This window comes from Diaporthe batatas (assembly GCF_019321695.1).
Source record: "Diaporthe batatas strain CRI 302-4 chromosome Unknown Contig00016, whole genome shotgun sequence".
NCBI lineage: Eukaryota > Fungi > Ascomycota > Sordariomycetes > Diaporthales > Diaporthaceae > Diaporthe > Diaporthe batatas.
The window spans coordinates 15,646-31,608 of record NW_025408563.1 but is presented as its reverse complement, the minus strand read 5'-3'; the positions used below and the strand labels follow the sequence as shown (position 1 = coordinate 31,608).

Here is a 15,963-nt window from a genome sequence, read left to right as displayed (position 1 = left end):
TCGGGAAGTAGACTAGCCCCGCTGACTGCATAGCTGGATCCGGTGTCATGATCGGTGGACCTTACTACCCATCCGTACCTAGGTGCTTAGCAGCTTGGTGGAATTATTGACTGTCAGATGCAACGCTGTTAATGCACCATATCCCTGTTGCAGAGCTACCCTTGTCCATCGATCGGGTTCGAAATGTTGGGGAAATGGTTGGACCTTGGCACGCGGGACTGTCCAGTTGTGTTCCAAGCCCATTGCCGTGACATGTTGCGCGCTCAGGCGAAGAGCACTGAATTTGGGTTTCCACTCAAACACAACCGCCTCGAACAATTCGATGCACATCATTAGAAAGCATAAAAATCTGACAAAAGTCTGGATTGTACAAGTTACGCCAATACACGAGTCTTCCTGTCGCCAGAATGCGGCTTTGTCCTTCTTCTTAAAGACCACCTTACGCTATGATGATGCTGGCTTAGACCATAGACATTCGAGCAAGATCCCCATCCCTACTTTTCGTTCCACGGATATTGATAAGGGACAGCATATCCGGAATAGTGCGATGTGTCCACGTGAACTGGAACTTGCGCTGACTCTAGATCAACAGTATCAGTTCGAAGAATGCCACCATCGGCGGGGCATCCGTTAGAAAATCCGTTTTGAGGTCGACCAGGCTGCTCAGGTTGCCATCCTGGGTAGATCACGCTTTGCCCATTATTCTGGAAGCCATGATCGTGTTCAAAACGATATACCTCGTGGTTGTCCCTGAGGTTCTCGGTAGAGTCTGATGTGTGTTGTTCTTGCGACGATATGTTTGTTAGAAGGATTGAATCTTTGTTGAAGTCACGTTGCTCGTATCTCGGCCGTGGCGTCTTTGCGCTAGCGTCCTGACTCGCCTGGAAATCTTGGTTGTTTGAGCTACTCCTGCCACTAGTGATCGATTTGAATGACTTCTTGATCGCAGGTGTGATACCGAGGTCGTGAAGCGCTTTGGGGCAGGCGGGTATGCAGAATATGAGGAAGAGTGCGACGAGCCGGGCAAAAGCCCAGAGAGCGACTGGACACACGTCATACGTCGAATCACGGGACTGATGATAAGCCACGGTGGCAGCGGTTCGAAATGCGGACGAGATCAAAGCACTGGAGTACCGGGGTCAGTTATAGGTCTCGCTTTCAACAGAAAATGGTTCGGTAGCCTGGAGTGGCGAATTGTGGGTGATGCCTTTAAACGGGCGGATAACAAATGGTAACATGCAGTCAACTGGGCGAAGGGACTTTTTTTTTTTCACGTACAATAGACCCATCCCAAAGAGTAATGAGATGCCTATCTTCTTTTTGGTCGACATTTGCAGCCTCCATATCACCTGTTGCGGCAATATGATGACGGCCAAATCAGATACAAAGTCAATTGCTGCTGATGCCACATCAAGGGCCTTGGTGTTGAGACAGTGACCGTCGGATATGGTTTTATCCCAGATTGACTGGAAAGGAGTGCAAGAGAGGTTTTCCGAGACTATTCCTGAAACGTAAAATCCGGTGTTTAGAGCAATCAAGGCCCAGCCACACCAAAAAAAAGCGTTCCGTGTTCTCCCAGGCATGAATATGCGGATCCAATCGATGATGATCGCTGCTTTCATAAGCATGATAACAATCGCAATCAGACTGGACCCGACATGTATAATCTGTATTTATATGTCAGAAATTTAGCAGCGTGATACGGGACCTTCTGATCTGGGTGACAGACATATGCGAAAGGTGCAGTATACTTGAAGCGGAAGTTCCACTGATGTACGAACCAGCCAGGTGTCGCGTAGGCCAAGTGGATCATGCACCAAGAGAAAGCGACCATGTGACACTAAATAATCAGTTCGCGCCTTCAGATTTGGTAAGACATGCGAATAGCTTGATTGGTACATACGAATGCTGCAAAAGCCAAGACTTTTATGGGGTCAGAATTGAGCGTTCAGTGGAGCGGAAACGTTGACATACCATCCTCGACGACCATGTTCCTAGGGACGAGTATCTTAGGAATAGCACGTAAAAGGTATACAACCGTTATCATGACCATGCAAACGACGGTGATAGCGATAACCATTGCATTCTGGTTGGGCGGGTTGTCGAGGACTGGAACAACGCCATCTGGAGGTGCCAGGGCGGGTCCATTCAAAACGTGCTCTTTCTGTTCCGGAGTGAGGGAGCTGAAATCCATGTCAACTGGTCTACCCGAGATTCAGGGTACTTGAATGAGTAAGTGATAGATGTCCAAGTCACCGGAACGGCAATTCAGGGAGGTAATAAACAATTTATTGAATCTTGTTAGGTGTGGCGCGCATCCTTCCCGACGTGCAATTCTTCTGCGAATCCATAGCTATGTGGTGCGAATGGTCCTTGAAGAAGCAGAGCCGCTCTTTCCCTATTTCAGTTAATGGGCAATATTTGAAAGCGTGGGGATCACTTTCATCGTGTGTGTCATGGTTTGTTGCCGCCTGCCCAGGCTGAGAATCAGGGCTGAATATGCAGTCAGCAGTTGATTTTCCATGTAAGCGGCTTCTGGGCCAATGTAAAATCATCTTCCAATCCATCCAGATCCAATGCAACCATGATCTGTAACTCTTCAAGGACATCTTGCCTACCTGAACCACGGATTTGAGACTAGCCTGACGACGAAGCAATGGAGACAAGAACCAGAGAACGCAGGGCTCCAAGTCACTGTACGTGCCTTATGCATAACCAAGTGGCAAGCTGCAGGATATATTTGGCATCCTGTTGGTAGGCGTGAGCGCGCCGATTGGTGGGCAAGCACACCCTGCCCTTGCGATCTTCAAGGACTAAACTAGGGACGTGCCACCCGACCACAGTACACCATCGGCGCCCCCACCGATGTTCTCTCGTTGACTCCCGTGATGGCCCCCATATCACGCGTATTGAGCGAGCGAAATCCTTCGAGCCGTGCCTCCCCCGTTACGGTACTCATTGACCAACTCCGGGAGTTCCACGCTGTTCGACACCTACACCTGTCACCCTTGAATGTGGCTAGCAATGACTTCTCCCCAAGAACGCGTGGAGTGTCCCGGCAATGCCTCCAACATTGGCCAAGTCGAGGATGTGGGCGGCCACCAACTCAAAGAACATCCTGTGTTGCCTACGCAACACACTGAAGATGACGAATCTAACTACAACTATCTGCAAGGTTTGCCGTTTTGGCTGGTTACTACCTCGTAGGCGTTCTTGTAACAGATGTTTGTGTGCGGGCTAATACGACCTAGGCTTGCCGTGATGGTTTTCATGGTGAATCTTGAAATACCGGTGGTGACCACCTCACTTGTCACAATTTCTGATGAGCTGGGGGGCTTTGACAAGTCCAGCTGGGTCATATCTGGTTATCTATTAGGTTATGTCGGTAAGAGAATGCCTCTCGAGATCACCACATGATCTACGGCAATCGGCTCAACTCGGACAACAGCTGTGATAGTTATCTTTGCGAAGCTGAGTGATATATTTGGACGCAAGCCGATCTACCTGCTTTCAATGTCATTTTTCATCGTATTCTCAGCTGCATGCAGCGCTGCACAGACGATGACACAGCTGTAGGTTGTCTTCCCTTTCTTCAGAGACTCGGACTCCACCCCCAATCTTCAACATCCTGTTCCATTGTTGCAAACGAAGCTGACATGAGGCTCAACCAGTATCATATTCCGAGCTTTTCAAGGCGTCGGGGGTGGCGGCTGCTTCTCACTGAGCACTGTCATCATCACCGAGCTTGTACCACAGGCTCAATACACAAAATATGTCTCCCAGCTGTCGATTGTGACATGCACTGCGCTCCTCTCTGGGCCAATCATCGGTGGAGCTATTAGCTCCGGCACCACATGGAGATGGGTGTTTATAATCAAGTATGTGAGGTGTGGCGTCGACAACGTAATGCTAGCTCACAATGTTTCCAGTGTCCCAATTTCGGCCGTGGCTTTTGTTTTTGCCATCTATGGTTTCCCACGGGATTTTCCATACCAAGGAAAGGGAAAACGAGGAACAAGCAGTATCAGAAGCCTTCTAGATAAGTCTACCAGGACCAGGCTTGATATCCTCGGCGCAGTGTTGTTGCTTTGTGCCGTATTATCATTGACTGCAGGCTTCGAAGAGGCAGATGCAGAGTTCCCATGGAATTCAGCCTATGTCATCGTGCTCCTCGTTAGCTCTGGTATATTATGGCTCTGTCTACTGCTTTGGGAGCGACATATCACACTCGCCGATGGCATCATGGAGCCAGTCCTGCCCTGGAGGTTCTTCACCAATAGACTTATGGCAGGCATACTTTTGTGCGACCGATAAGTCCAACCGAAAATGCTAATGTCACATGGCTAACAACGTATAGGTCTTTCGTGTTACTCGGTGGACCGATCATTGTCACTATTTTTCAAATTCCGCAACGGTTTCAGCTTGTGAACGGGTTGTCTGGCCTGAATGCCGGCATCAGGCTCATACCTTTCACGATTTGTATGCCATTTGGGACTGTAATCTCTGCCATATTCACCAGCCGCCTCAATATTGCGGCAATATGGGTCATCATGGGTGGCGCCTGCCTCCAGACGCTAGGCTTTGCGCTCCTTGGCACGACACCTGTCTCTCTTCATATCCCTGCCAAGACGTACGGATTTGAAATACTTGCTGGTATTGGTTGTGGAATCAACTATACTCTTGTGTTTCTACTAATACCACGATGCTTGCATGTTCGAGACCATGGTAAGAAGCTAAAAGATTTGACTTCCAGAACGACTCGCCTCAAAACTAATCATTTCAAAACTAGGTGTGGGAATGGGATCTGGGAGCCAGTTTCGGATGATGGGCAGTGCTATTGTCGTCGCCATTACAACAGCTGTCTTCAACAGCTTTGTGAGACCCGAGGCAGCAAAGATTCTTGGCACTACGGATATGGATGCTTTGGCAGATTTGAGCCGCCATTTGAAAGATTTGCCATCAGATCTTCAGGAGCACATCAGACTGATCCTCTCAGAAGCGTATAACCGACAGATGCTCGTCCTGTGCGGATTCTCTGCCTCTCAGGTCCCTGCAGCTTTACTACTGTGGAAGAAGGAACAAATACATGTGTAAGAAAATTTCATCGTCGAAGTAGTCACCGAAACTATGAGATAAAATTGGGTTGAGAAAGTCGATGGTATACAGTGTGCTGGCGAGCACAATGTTGACTCTGTCAACACCTTATAGTGAACGACTGCTATTATGTCATCCTAGCTCTCTCTATTGTGCGCTCTATGGCTCGGATTGTTTCTGTCAAACCTTCGTCTGATCGTGAGCCCGGGACATCATGGCCCAGATTGTGTCTATGCTCTGACCGGAGGGACGGGTTGCACAGGTTCAGAAGGTCACATCCCATCGCTGGACACAAGGGACCTGAATCTGACCAAATGTGCGCCGTGGCAACATTGATCAACACTCCATCGTCGGCCGCATTCAAAATCCTCATATGGCCTTCCCTGGCGGATAAGGGATCCGCGGGAACAGCAGCACAGAAAAAAATGCCGCACTTGAATCGGCCGAATGGACGAACAGCATCTTCAATGAGAGCGCCCGCTGCAACAGAGCCGCCTTCAGAGAATCCCATCACGCCGTCAAATGGACCCTTGGTCTGCACAACCTGGACGAGACCGTCGTATAACTCTTGTATATCACGGCCTTTTGTGCCAGCGAAGCGGAAAGCACCGCCTGCAGCTGCAGGCATTCCTGCATAGGGAATATGAGCGACTAGAGTGATGCTACCAGACCAACAATGAAGATAATGAACCCCGTTTCACCGGGCATGAATAGACTGACCAGGGCATGGAGGACACCGGATGGTACCGTCGATGAAAATGAATTCATGCTGTCGACCCAGTTCCCGTCGAATCTTCTCTGCAGGCCGATTAGCCCTCAATGCAATCATGGTATTTCGTGGGACTGGACACTTCTCTGCCCTAGGAACTTAGTACATGCCTGTTTGTCTCTCGAAAGTCTTAGTGCATATAATTAGTTGAGGATCTACAACGAGCATGGCGTCGGAGCGAATAACCTACTTTTCCATTGGTACCCATACCATGGAAACAAAGGAATCGCATGATGCCAAGTTTTGGTCACAACTCAGATGGAAGAGCGGTGGCCCGGGAAGCTTCTGCACATTGATGATCTTACACGTTTTCGAGTACCTAGGTATCAGGTGTAAACGCCGAACCTGAGAGATTGGGAAAAGGCTACAGGCTTACCCAGCAACCTAGCTGCCTAAGTAGCGTCGAAAATGAGGGCAACATGTGCAGGAGAGGCAGGTCACATCTGGCCGGTCTCAGTGTCTTCTCAGGTAGTTTTGTCACTATACTTGTACCCTGAAAATACACGCAGAGAACAAGTTAGGCCGAAGTCAGCCTTGCATCAAGCCCGCATTAGTTGCTTACATGTTGGCCTGCAACCAATGAATGGAACATATATCTGCCGTGAGACAGCTTGGTGAACATCGATGCATGTCGATCCAGATGTCAACCAATGACGCCCCGTTACTCCTCCACCATCCGCCTGGCGCGGCCAAGTCCAATGTAACGCGACACAGCTCATTCACGTAAGGACAGCGCGACAACGTCCAATGCAACGCGGCACAGCCCACTCGTTTCTTGAGTCACTGCTGCGAAAAGGGGCTGCAGAGATGCCGGCATTCTGCAGTCGTCTAACGGGTTGCATCGACCGTATCGCGGCAACATCAATGGCAGGACACTTACGCACTGGACAGACGATATCACGTCACCGACAGCTCCGAACCTGATCGGATGGTGGTATCACGTCGAAATCTGGCTGCCTTCTCCGCTCGTCTTGGGGCCCTGGGCCGCTGCTCTGCCGCGGTCCTTCAGTGCTACAGTAGGCGGCAGCAGATGATGAATTGAAGGGTATCGAGTGCCAGTATTCGTATGGCCCACCCAACCAGCTGGTATGAGCTGGCAGCAGCTGGTGCATTGGTCTAGCATACCGTGACAGGTTTACTGCGTCTACATCGTGCCATAGCACTGACATTACATGCTAGTGATTCCATCTGTACCACGCTTCCTAAGACTCTCCCAGTCCCTTCAAGCAATCATCCACAGTCACCAATCCGTCTCATAACAGTCAATCCATTGAGAAACACAGAATATGGCTCCCATGGAAGACATTGCTGTCGTCGGAGTATCTTTCAAGATGCCAGGAGACGCCCAGGATGAAATGAGCCTGTGGAAAGTTCTCGAAGAGAGGAAGAATCTAATGACGGAGTGGCCCACGTCGCGCACTCATCTTGATTCCTTCTACGACCCTGATCCAACGACTCATAATACTGTACCTCACCCTTATTAGTGAGCGGTCCATATGAGGAATGACGCTGAATACCGTCTTTTAGATCCAAAGCCGGGGGGCTCATTTCCTTCAACAGGACCCCACCGCATTTGATGCACGCTTCTTTTCAATCAGGGCTGAAGAGGCCGCAAGCATGGACCCTCAGCATCGACTGGTCCTGGAAACTGCCTACCGAGCCTTTGAAAATGGCCAGTTCCATGAGCATGTTCCTTGGTATCTGCTGATAGTCTGACCCGATTACAGCCGGAATGCCCGTGGAGAAGCTTCGGGGCTCTAAGACTGCTGTGTTTGCTGTCTCCATGGCGGATGATCATACCAGGATGCTAGCCAAGGATCCTGATCAGCTTCCCCGAACCGCAATCACGGGGATTGCCAATTCCATTCTTGCCAATCGCCTTAGCTGGTACTTCGATTTACGCGGGCCTAGCGTTCATGTTGATACTGCCTGCTCCGGAAGCATGGTAGCTCTGGACTTGGCTGTCCAGAGTATTCGTGGTGGTGATGCTGAGATGGCCCTTGTGACAGGGGCAAACTTGATGCTGGGGCCTGAAGGATCCATTTTGCTGTCGAACGGCAGCTTCTTGTCACCCGATAGCGTTTGCTTCAGCTTCGATCATCGTGCTAATGGGTATGCCAGGGGAGAAGCCGTAGTGGCCTTAATCATTAAGCCAGTTTCTGCAGCAATCCGAGATGGCGATGTTATTCGTGCTATTATCCGCTCAATTGGCTCCAACCAAGACGGTCACACTCCAGGAATGACACAACCTAGTGCGGAGTCGCAAGAGCAGCTGATACGGCACGTTTATCGCAAAGCCGGCCTGGACTTCGGTTTGACACGCTTTGTCGAGGCCCACGGGACCGGAACCCCTGTTGGCGACCCGATCGAGATGAAGGCTATCGGAAGGGTTTTCAGAACCTATCGATCAGCCCAAGAGCCCCTTTATGTGTGAGTATATCGATATGGGTCGGGTTTCATACGCTGATGATCATGCTATCCTCTCTAGTGGCTCTTTGAAGTCCAACACCGGTCATTTAGAAGGCAGCGCGGGTCTGGCTGGCGTGATCAAAGCCATTTACACCCTCGAAAGAGGAATAATCCCTCCCAACGCCCTGTTCGAGCAGATGAACCCCAGCATCGACGCTGAGTTCTACAACCTCAGTGTGCCAGTCAAGGGCATCCCGTGGCCATCGAGCGGTCAACGCCGTATTTCGGTCAGCTCGTACGGATTTGGAGGTACCAATGCGCATGTTGTTATTGACGACGCTTATCATTATCTTCAAAAGCGCGGCCTGAATGGAATACATCGCACTATTCCACAGGTAACATCCGGATTCTCTGATTATGACCTTCAGTCGCTTCGAAACCCTCAGCGTGAGACATTCGACCAAGGTGCTCATCCCAAACTCTCCAATGGGGCATTTGTGAGGGAGCGATCACTTATCACAAATGGGGATTCAGACATGTCCAACGGCCAAAAGATATGCATGGGTTCGGACGCATCCGTTCTGCCGTCGGTCGAGGAGTCCTTAAACAACCATCTTCTCGTTTGGTCAGCTCCGGACGAGCAGTCCCTCGGCCGTCTTGTGCAATGTTATGTGCCGTACTATCAGCAACAGATTGCGGGTGTTCAGTCCAAAATTGACCAACTGGCATTCACCCTTTCATCGCGACGAAGCCGCATGCTGTGGAGAACCTTCGCTATTTCCGACGAAGATGAGAGTTTGGGGAGTACATTATACACTGCAAAGCCATCGAGAGCGTCAAGTGAAATCGGAGGTATCGCCTTCGTGTTCACCGGACAAGGGGCTCAATATGCGGCAATGGGCGTCGAGCTTCTCCAATACCCAGTTTTCGCACGCACTCTTCATCAGACCAACGGAGTGCTTCGGCAGCTGGGTTGCACGTGGGATATAGTTGGTGAGTCAACAAATTTGTCAGTCCAAGAAAAGAGGACGGAATGCACAGGGAGTGACAGGTTGGTTGTAACGGAAATCAGCGCTAATAATTTGTGACAGAGGAGCTACGTTTGGGACACAACATCGATCTCCCGAAATATAGTCAGCCAATATGCACGGCGCTCCAAATCGCCTTGGTGGAGCTGTTGAGATCCTTCGCGATTTCGCCAAGTATGGTCATCGGGCATTCCTCAGGAGAAATTGCCGCGGCCTATACTGCTCACGCGCTGAGCTTGGCCTCGGCCTGCAAAATCGCATATTATCGAGGCGAGCTTGCGTCAGAATTACGAGACACAACCTCGAACCCAGGAGCTAGTAAGGAACCCCCCCCCCTCCTAGATGTCCAAAAAGACATCACTATGCGATCTTTCCCAGTTTTTGGCCTGAGCATCGACGATGGAGCAGACCAGTGTGGCATATCCCAGCGTAAAGCACGCTTGCAGCCATTCTCTGGCCGAATATTGGTTACGGAAGCGGACAACTCGAAAAGAACACCGGGCTGGGTGATGCAGCGCGGTCAATGCGTATCACAAAGCAGCAATGCCATCGTGTGCTAACATTTTGGCATGTAGTGTTGTCTGTAAATCTCGCTCACGATCAGTTGGAACAGCATTTGCAAACCAGCGGTACTCTGCTGGATCATGGAAGTCACCCTATCCACATAGCTTGTTTCAACAGCCCGCGGAATACGACAGTCTCTGGACCGGAAGATGCTGTTGATAAGCTCAAAGAGGACCTCGACAGGCGGGGCATTTTTAACGTCAAGTTAAAGACCGGAGTCGCTTACCACTCCCCACCAATGCGAGCGATTGCGTCAAAATACATCGACTTAATCGGAGAATTGGAGGATGAATCCCTTTCTCTAGAACCGGTAGATCAAGGTGAGCCGGAAATATCGATGGTCTCTTCTGTCACCGGAAAGCCCATCTCACCCAAGATCTTGTCGACGGCTCAGTACTGGGCCGACAATCTCGTCTCACCCGTAACATTCTCTCATGCCATACATCATCTTTCTCACGAATTCAGACGACTGGGAAGTTCCCCTATCACAGATATCATCGAGGTTGGCCCCCACGCCACTTTGCGCCGCCCGATCGATGACACTCTCGCATCGGACGGCCAACAAGGGCAGATCAGATACATCAACACTCTTCATAAAGCTTTGCCGGCACATCACAGCATTCTGAAACTGGTGGGGACATTATTCTGTAATGGCCATCCAGTCTCCCTCGAGAGCGCAAATCAGTTGAACGTGAAAGATGGTGGAACCCCGCCGCCCTTTCTGGTGGACTGCCCGGAATATCCATTCGACCATTCTACAAAGTACCTGGCGGAATCCAGGATGAGCCGTGATTATAGATTGCGAGAACACGTACCCCGGGAAGTTCTTGGAGCAAGAGCGTTTGACTGGAATCCGTTAGAACCTCGTTGGAGGAAGTTTCTGAACCTACAGTCTGTTCCTTGGGCAAATGAACACATCGTGAGTATTCCTTGTTCGGTTCGCCTTGATCAGTGCTTTATCAATGTGCATTTGTCATTATACCTGAAATTCAGTGCAGAGTCACTGCTAAACTTGCCCTACAGGTTACTGGAACGACGCTCTATCCCGGAGCCGGCATGCTCCTCATGGCTATTGAAGCAGCAAAGCAGATGTGTCCTGAAGAACGCTTGGTTGCAGGTTATCTTATCAAGGAAGCCCGTTTTTTGAACCCGATGGTAGTCGGGCCCACATGGGAGGAAACGTCGGAGGTGGTGATCCGTCTACTGCCTTTACAAAAGCCATACGAGAAGGAATCTGTGTGGTCCGATATTCGGATCTCGACATTGAATCAGGGTCGTTGGAGCCAGACTTTTACGGCAATCATTGAGACACAGTACGAACCCACTCAACAGACGCAAGTCGACAACGGCCGGGAAAGGAAGCTCCGCGATGAGATGGTGCTACGTGTGTTTCAGCGGCAAACGGACACGTGTCGCAAAAGCATTGACAGAAAAGGCTTATATGAAGCCTTCGACGCGTGCGGCATCGTTTATGGTGGCGCATTCCGGGTATTAGATGATGTGATGTATGATGGCGCCGATAATGCTATGGCCCGTGTTGATGTTTCGAATGGAAAGCACACTACAGCGAGCGTCTTCCATCCTGCGGTTCTCGACTCTGCGTTCCAACTGCTTTCAGTTCAGCAGTCACACGGCCTTTCAAAGAGGACCACGGCGTATGTTCCCAGCACCGTGTCGGACGTGTGGATCTCATCTGCTGGCTGGCAGTCCCCTCAGACGTCATCTGTTCACTTTGCCAGTGCTACAGCCGAAACGGACGATAAATCCTTCGAGGGCAAGATCTATATTGTCAATGACCAAGATTCTGTGTTATGTGTCGTGTCAAAGCTCACGATGGCGCCTGTGTCGGGTGGTTCCGCAGATTGGGAGGAAGCCCGAGAGACGCAATTACTGTACGGCCTCGCGTGGAAACCTTTGCTCAGTATGTTGGATTCGAAATCCCTGGATCGAACCTGCAACGTCGCTATGTTCTCCAGGAACGCAGCGGCCATCAGCGAATTTCGCCAGCTTCTCGATCCCACCCTTGACCGATGTATCAGGAAAACGGCCAAGTCACTCACAGTCAAGGATCGACAGCGTACTCCTAGTTTCTTGAGGAGGCAGATAGAATGGATAGACCACCATGCAGCTACCACTTCTCCTCTTGAGACAGTGGAAGCGAGCGACGTCGATGACGAGGTGTGCCTGAAGAGGCTCGAGTCTATGTATCCAGCCTGGGGCATTTTTCCTGCGATAGCGCGCAGCCTGAAACAAATCCTTGCCGGAGAGAGGGATCCTCTTCAGGTTGGCTTCGAAACCGGTCTGGCAGAGGCTTTTTATTCCGACGTCTTCGCATCCCTTTGCGATCACAGATTTGAGAAACTCATGGATCTCATGTGTCATGAGCAACCCACCATGCGGGTTCTTGAAGTCGGAGCTGGGACTGGAGGGATGACAGGCTACGTACTTGCTGCCCTGGCCGAAGCCGAAAAACGAAACGGCGGGACAAGATTTTCAGACTATACGTACACCGATATCTCGCCCTCGTTTTTTGAGAACGCACGCAATCGATTCACTGAACATGGAAGTCGTATCATATTCAAGACACTGGATCTTGAGGAAGAAGTCCAGAGGCAAGGTTTCGAGCTCGGAGCTTACGATGTGGTAATTGCTGGAAGTGTACTGCACGCTACTGCGAGTCTGGCAAGGACTTTGGCGAATATCCGCTCGTTACTGAAACCTGGTGGCCATCTTCTCTTTCTGGAGACTACTGTTCCCGCACAAGCAGCAACAAACTTTGTATTCGGAAACTTCCCCGGATGGTGGTGTTGCAAGGAGGAGTGGCGACAATGGAGTCCGGCGATAGACGAAGACCAGTGGAACCAAGTTCTAATCGACAACGGGTTCTCCGGCAACCGAGTCGTCCTTAGGGACTACCAAAGCACCGTTTGTCATTGTTGCAGCATCATATTATCGACACGAAGTGGGACCAACAACCAGCCATCCTCGGATTCTGGCACCTTGGGGCGGCTCGTGATTGTAACTCCAAATCGAAATGACAACCACCTTATGAAGCTCGCTGAAGCTCTTTCGAAGCTGCTGGGCCGATGGAGTTGCAAAGTCCTTCCTCTAGGTCAATTTGAAGACACCAACCTCTTAGACCAAGACATCATAATTTCTTTGCTGGAAGCCAATACGCCCTTTCTTATTGGTGTCAAAAAAGAGGAATTCCAGTCTCTCCAAATCCTGATAGGGCGCGCGCGCAGATTGATGTGGATCACGGGAGCTGGTGAAGAGAATTCCGATGATCCGCGCATGTCCTTGTCAAAGGGATTCCTGCGAGCCATGCGCTCTGAACACATCGACAAACATATTGTCACACTGGCAATCGAGCCTGACGTCAACGAGGAAGCCCCGGATTGGTGTGTTACATCTGTCGCAAAGTTGGCGGTTAAAGCTTTCAAGGCGTCCTTTGAGGAAGCTTCGCCGGAAGTCGAGTATATTGTGCGCGGTCGAGATATCGGGGCCCTTCGTATAACGGAAAAGACGCATATGAATGGCGAGATGCGGTCACTTGTGGCTCCCCTATTGCAGAGCGAGTCTTGGAAGCCTGGACCGCCGTTGAAGCTCACAGTGGGGTCTCCCGGGTTTCTGGACTCCCTCGAGTTTGTGAAAGATCCCGCCTACCGTGAGGACCTTCTCCCTGACGAGATAGAAGTCGACGCTAAAGCATGGGGACTAAGTTTCCGCGATGTCTTCGTGGCTCTTGGTCGTCTACCAGGGGATGATCTCGGCTACGACTATTCTGGTGTTGTTAGTCGGGTGGGCGCTGATTGTGATCTGTCGATCAAGCCGGGGGATCGAGTTTGCGGAAGTACCCTGAGTGCAATGCGCATGTTCCCGCGCGCGCGAAGCGGCATGGTTGTGAAGGTACCAGATCAGCTTTCCCTCGAGGCAGCGGCATCTTTTATCAGTCCTGGGGTCACAGCGTTCTATTCGCTTATCGACGTTGCACGTTTGAAAAAGGGTGAAAAAGTTCTGATACATTCCGGATGCGGCAGTACCGGGCAAATGGCTATCTGGGTTGCAAAGATGGTAGGGGCAGAAGTATTCACTACTGTTGGATTTGATGACAAGAAAGAGCTTCTGGTCAAAGATTTCGACATAGCTCCGGACCACATCTTTTACAGCCGGGACACAAGCTTTGCACAGGGCGTGATGCGTGTCACTGATGGATACGGAGTGGATGTGGTGCTCAATTCACTGGCTGGTGATGGGCTCCGCGCTTCCTTCGAATGTGTCGCACCCTATGGGCGTTTTGTGGAGATCGGCAAAGCTGACATCACCTCTAATTCCGCCTTGCCGATGGCTAACTTTGCAAGAAACGTGAGCTTTAGTGCCGTTGATCTTTACCACGTTGCCCAGTCCAACCCGAGAATGGCATATGAGTTGCTATCCAGGGTTATGAGTTTTATCTCAGCTGGGAAAATACTTGCACCCATGCCTCTGCACATCTACCCGGCCTCAGAGGCCGAGAAAGCATTCCGTTATTTGCAAAGCGGTACCAACACTGGCCGTATAATCATCAAAGTCGATGATAAAGACGTGGTCCCAAAGCGAATTGTCAAGGATAGTAGCTGGTCGCTTGATCAAACCGCGACATACATTGTTGCAGGAGGCCTTGGTGGTCTTGGACGGGCCATAGCGATGTGGATGGCCAGGAAGGGAGCCAAACATCTGATTTTGCTTTCCAGGTCCGGGCCTAAGTCACCTGCAGCTGCGGGGACCGTTGCAGACCTTCAGGAGCAGGGCGTTCAAGTGGTGACGCCTCTCTGCGACGCGTCTTCTTCCGATGAGCTACATTCTGTGCTCCTGGAGTGCATGCAGAAGATGCCACCCGTCAAGGGGTGTATCAACTCCGCCATGGTGCTTCAAGACGCCGTGTTTGAGAATATGACCCAGGCGCAGTGGGAGATGAGCATCCGGTCCAAGGTCTATACATCGTGGAATCTGCACGAACTGGTCCCCAACACCGAGCGGCTAGACTTCTTCGTGCTTCTGTCGTCTTTATCTGGAATCTATGGAAACATAGCCCAGTCCAACTATGCCTCGGGCTGCAGTTTCCAAGATGCGTTAGCACATTTTCGAACCGCACGAGGGCAGAAAGCTGTTTCTCTCGACATTGGGTGGATGCGCAATATCGGTGTCATTGCTGAAAACGCGGCCTATCGACAGCAGCGCAAGAACACGGCGGATATGAACCAGATTGAGGACAGTGAGCTGTTGGCTCTATTAGACTTACACTGTGACCCCAATCGTCCGGTGATGAAGCATGAGGACTCGCAGTTGTTGGTAGGCGTGGTGACACCACGAGATCTACGTGCTCAGGGACAGACGCCGCCTGCCCTCAGTATGGTACCTGTGTTTTCCGGATTCACACAACTTCAACGATCCCAGGAATATCTCAGCACAGATGGCAGCATTGTTGACTTTGCAGCGCTGTTCCGCCAAGCGACGGATGATCAGGATCGTGCCGCCATTGTTGTGCGTGCCTTGAGCTCGAAGCTTGCTCGTGCTCTGTCGGTCTCAATCGAAGACATTGAGCGCAACAAGCAGCTCCACGATTATGGTGTCGACTCGCTGATGGCTGTGGAGTTGCGGAACTGGATCGCTAGAGATTTTGGCGCAAATGTTGCTGTCTTTGATATCATGGGCGGAACAAAGATTGCAGCTATCGGTGAAATGGTCAATGAGCGAAGCCAGCATAGTAAATAGGAAGAAATAACAACGGGAGCGTAACTATTATAGAATATTAAATAAGTAAAAATTATAAAATTATTTATTATTTATATAAAAAAGGTTAATATTTTTAAAAAGAGGATAAAGTAAAACTAGGTACATTAAATATAAATATAATACTAAATTAAAATAATTATTTATTTTAAGTTAATTTCTAACTCTTAATAATATTAATAATATAAAAGTTTGTTGCGGCGATTATGTAGTGACGAGGGCAACAGCGGCTTTTAAGTGAACCTCGTAGATTAGAGGTAAGAGAGATTAATACTTATTGTATTGTACGAAAAGACAAATGTCATTAAAATGCTGACTTAGAAGAGA

At 50.2% G+C, this 15,963-nt stretch overlaps 3 protein-coding genes across 3 annotated transcripts; 2 read left to right on the top strand and 1 right to left on the bottom strand.

Annotated features, from left to right (window-relative positions):
• Positions 1-257: 257 nt before the first annotated feature.
• Positions 258-2,194, bottom strand: KVR01_011740 (uncharacterized protein; the record flags this gene model as incomplete). The annotated part of the gene is made up of 4 exons (XM_044791651.1): positions 258-1,125; positions 1,279-1,667; positions 1,730-1,840; positions 1,985-2,194. 4 exons carry the CDS (start codon positions 2,192-2,194, stop codon positions 495-497), a joined length of 1,341 nt encoding a protein of 446 aa, XP_044639449.1. The 3' UTR covers positions 258-494.
• An 830-nt stretch (positions 2,195-3,024) lies between these two features.
• On the top strand, positions 3,025-3,576 carry KVR01_011721 (uncharacterized protein; the record flags this gene model as incomplete). The annotated part of the gene is made up of 3 exons (XM_044783239.1): positions 3,025-3,203; positions 3,252-3,385; positions 3,449-3,576. 3 exons carry the CDS (start codon positions 3,025-3,027, stop codon positions 3,574-3,576), a joined length of 441 nt encoding a protein of 146 aa, XP_044639430.1.
• Positions 3,577-8,102: 4,526 nt separating this feature from the next.
• Positions 8,103-15,618, top strand: KVR01_011537 (uncharacterized protein; the record flags this gene model as incomplete). Its single annotated transcript, XM_044784691.1, has 6 exons — positions 8,103-8,293; positions 8,352-9,265; positions 9,364-9,580; positions 9,982-10,783; positions 10,888-14,433; positions 14,473-15,618. The coding sequence occupies 6 exons, from the start codon at positions 8,103-8,105 to the stop codon at positions 15,616-15,618; spliced, it is 6,816 nt and encodes a 2,271-aa protein (XP_044639246.1).
• Between the last annotated feature and the right edge of the window lie 345 nt (positions 15,619-15,963).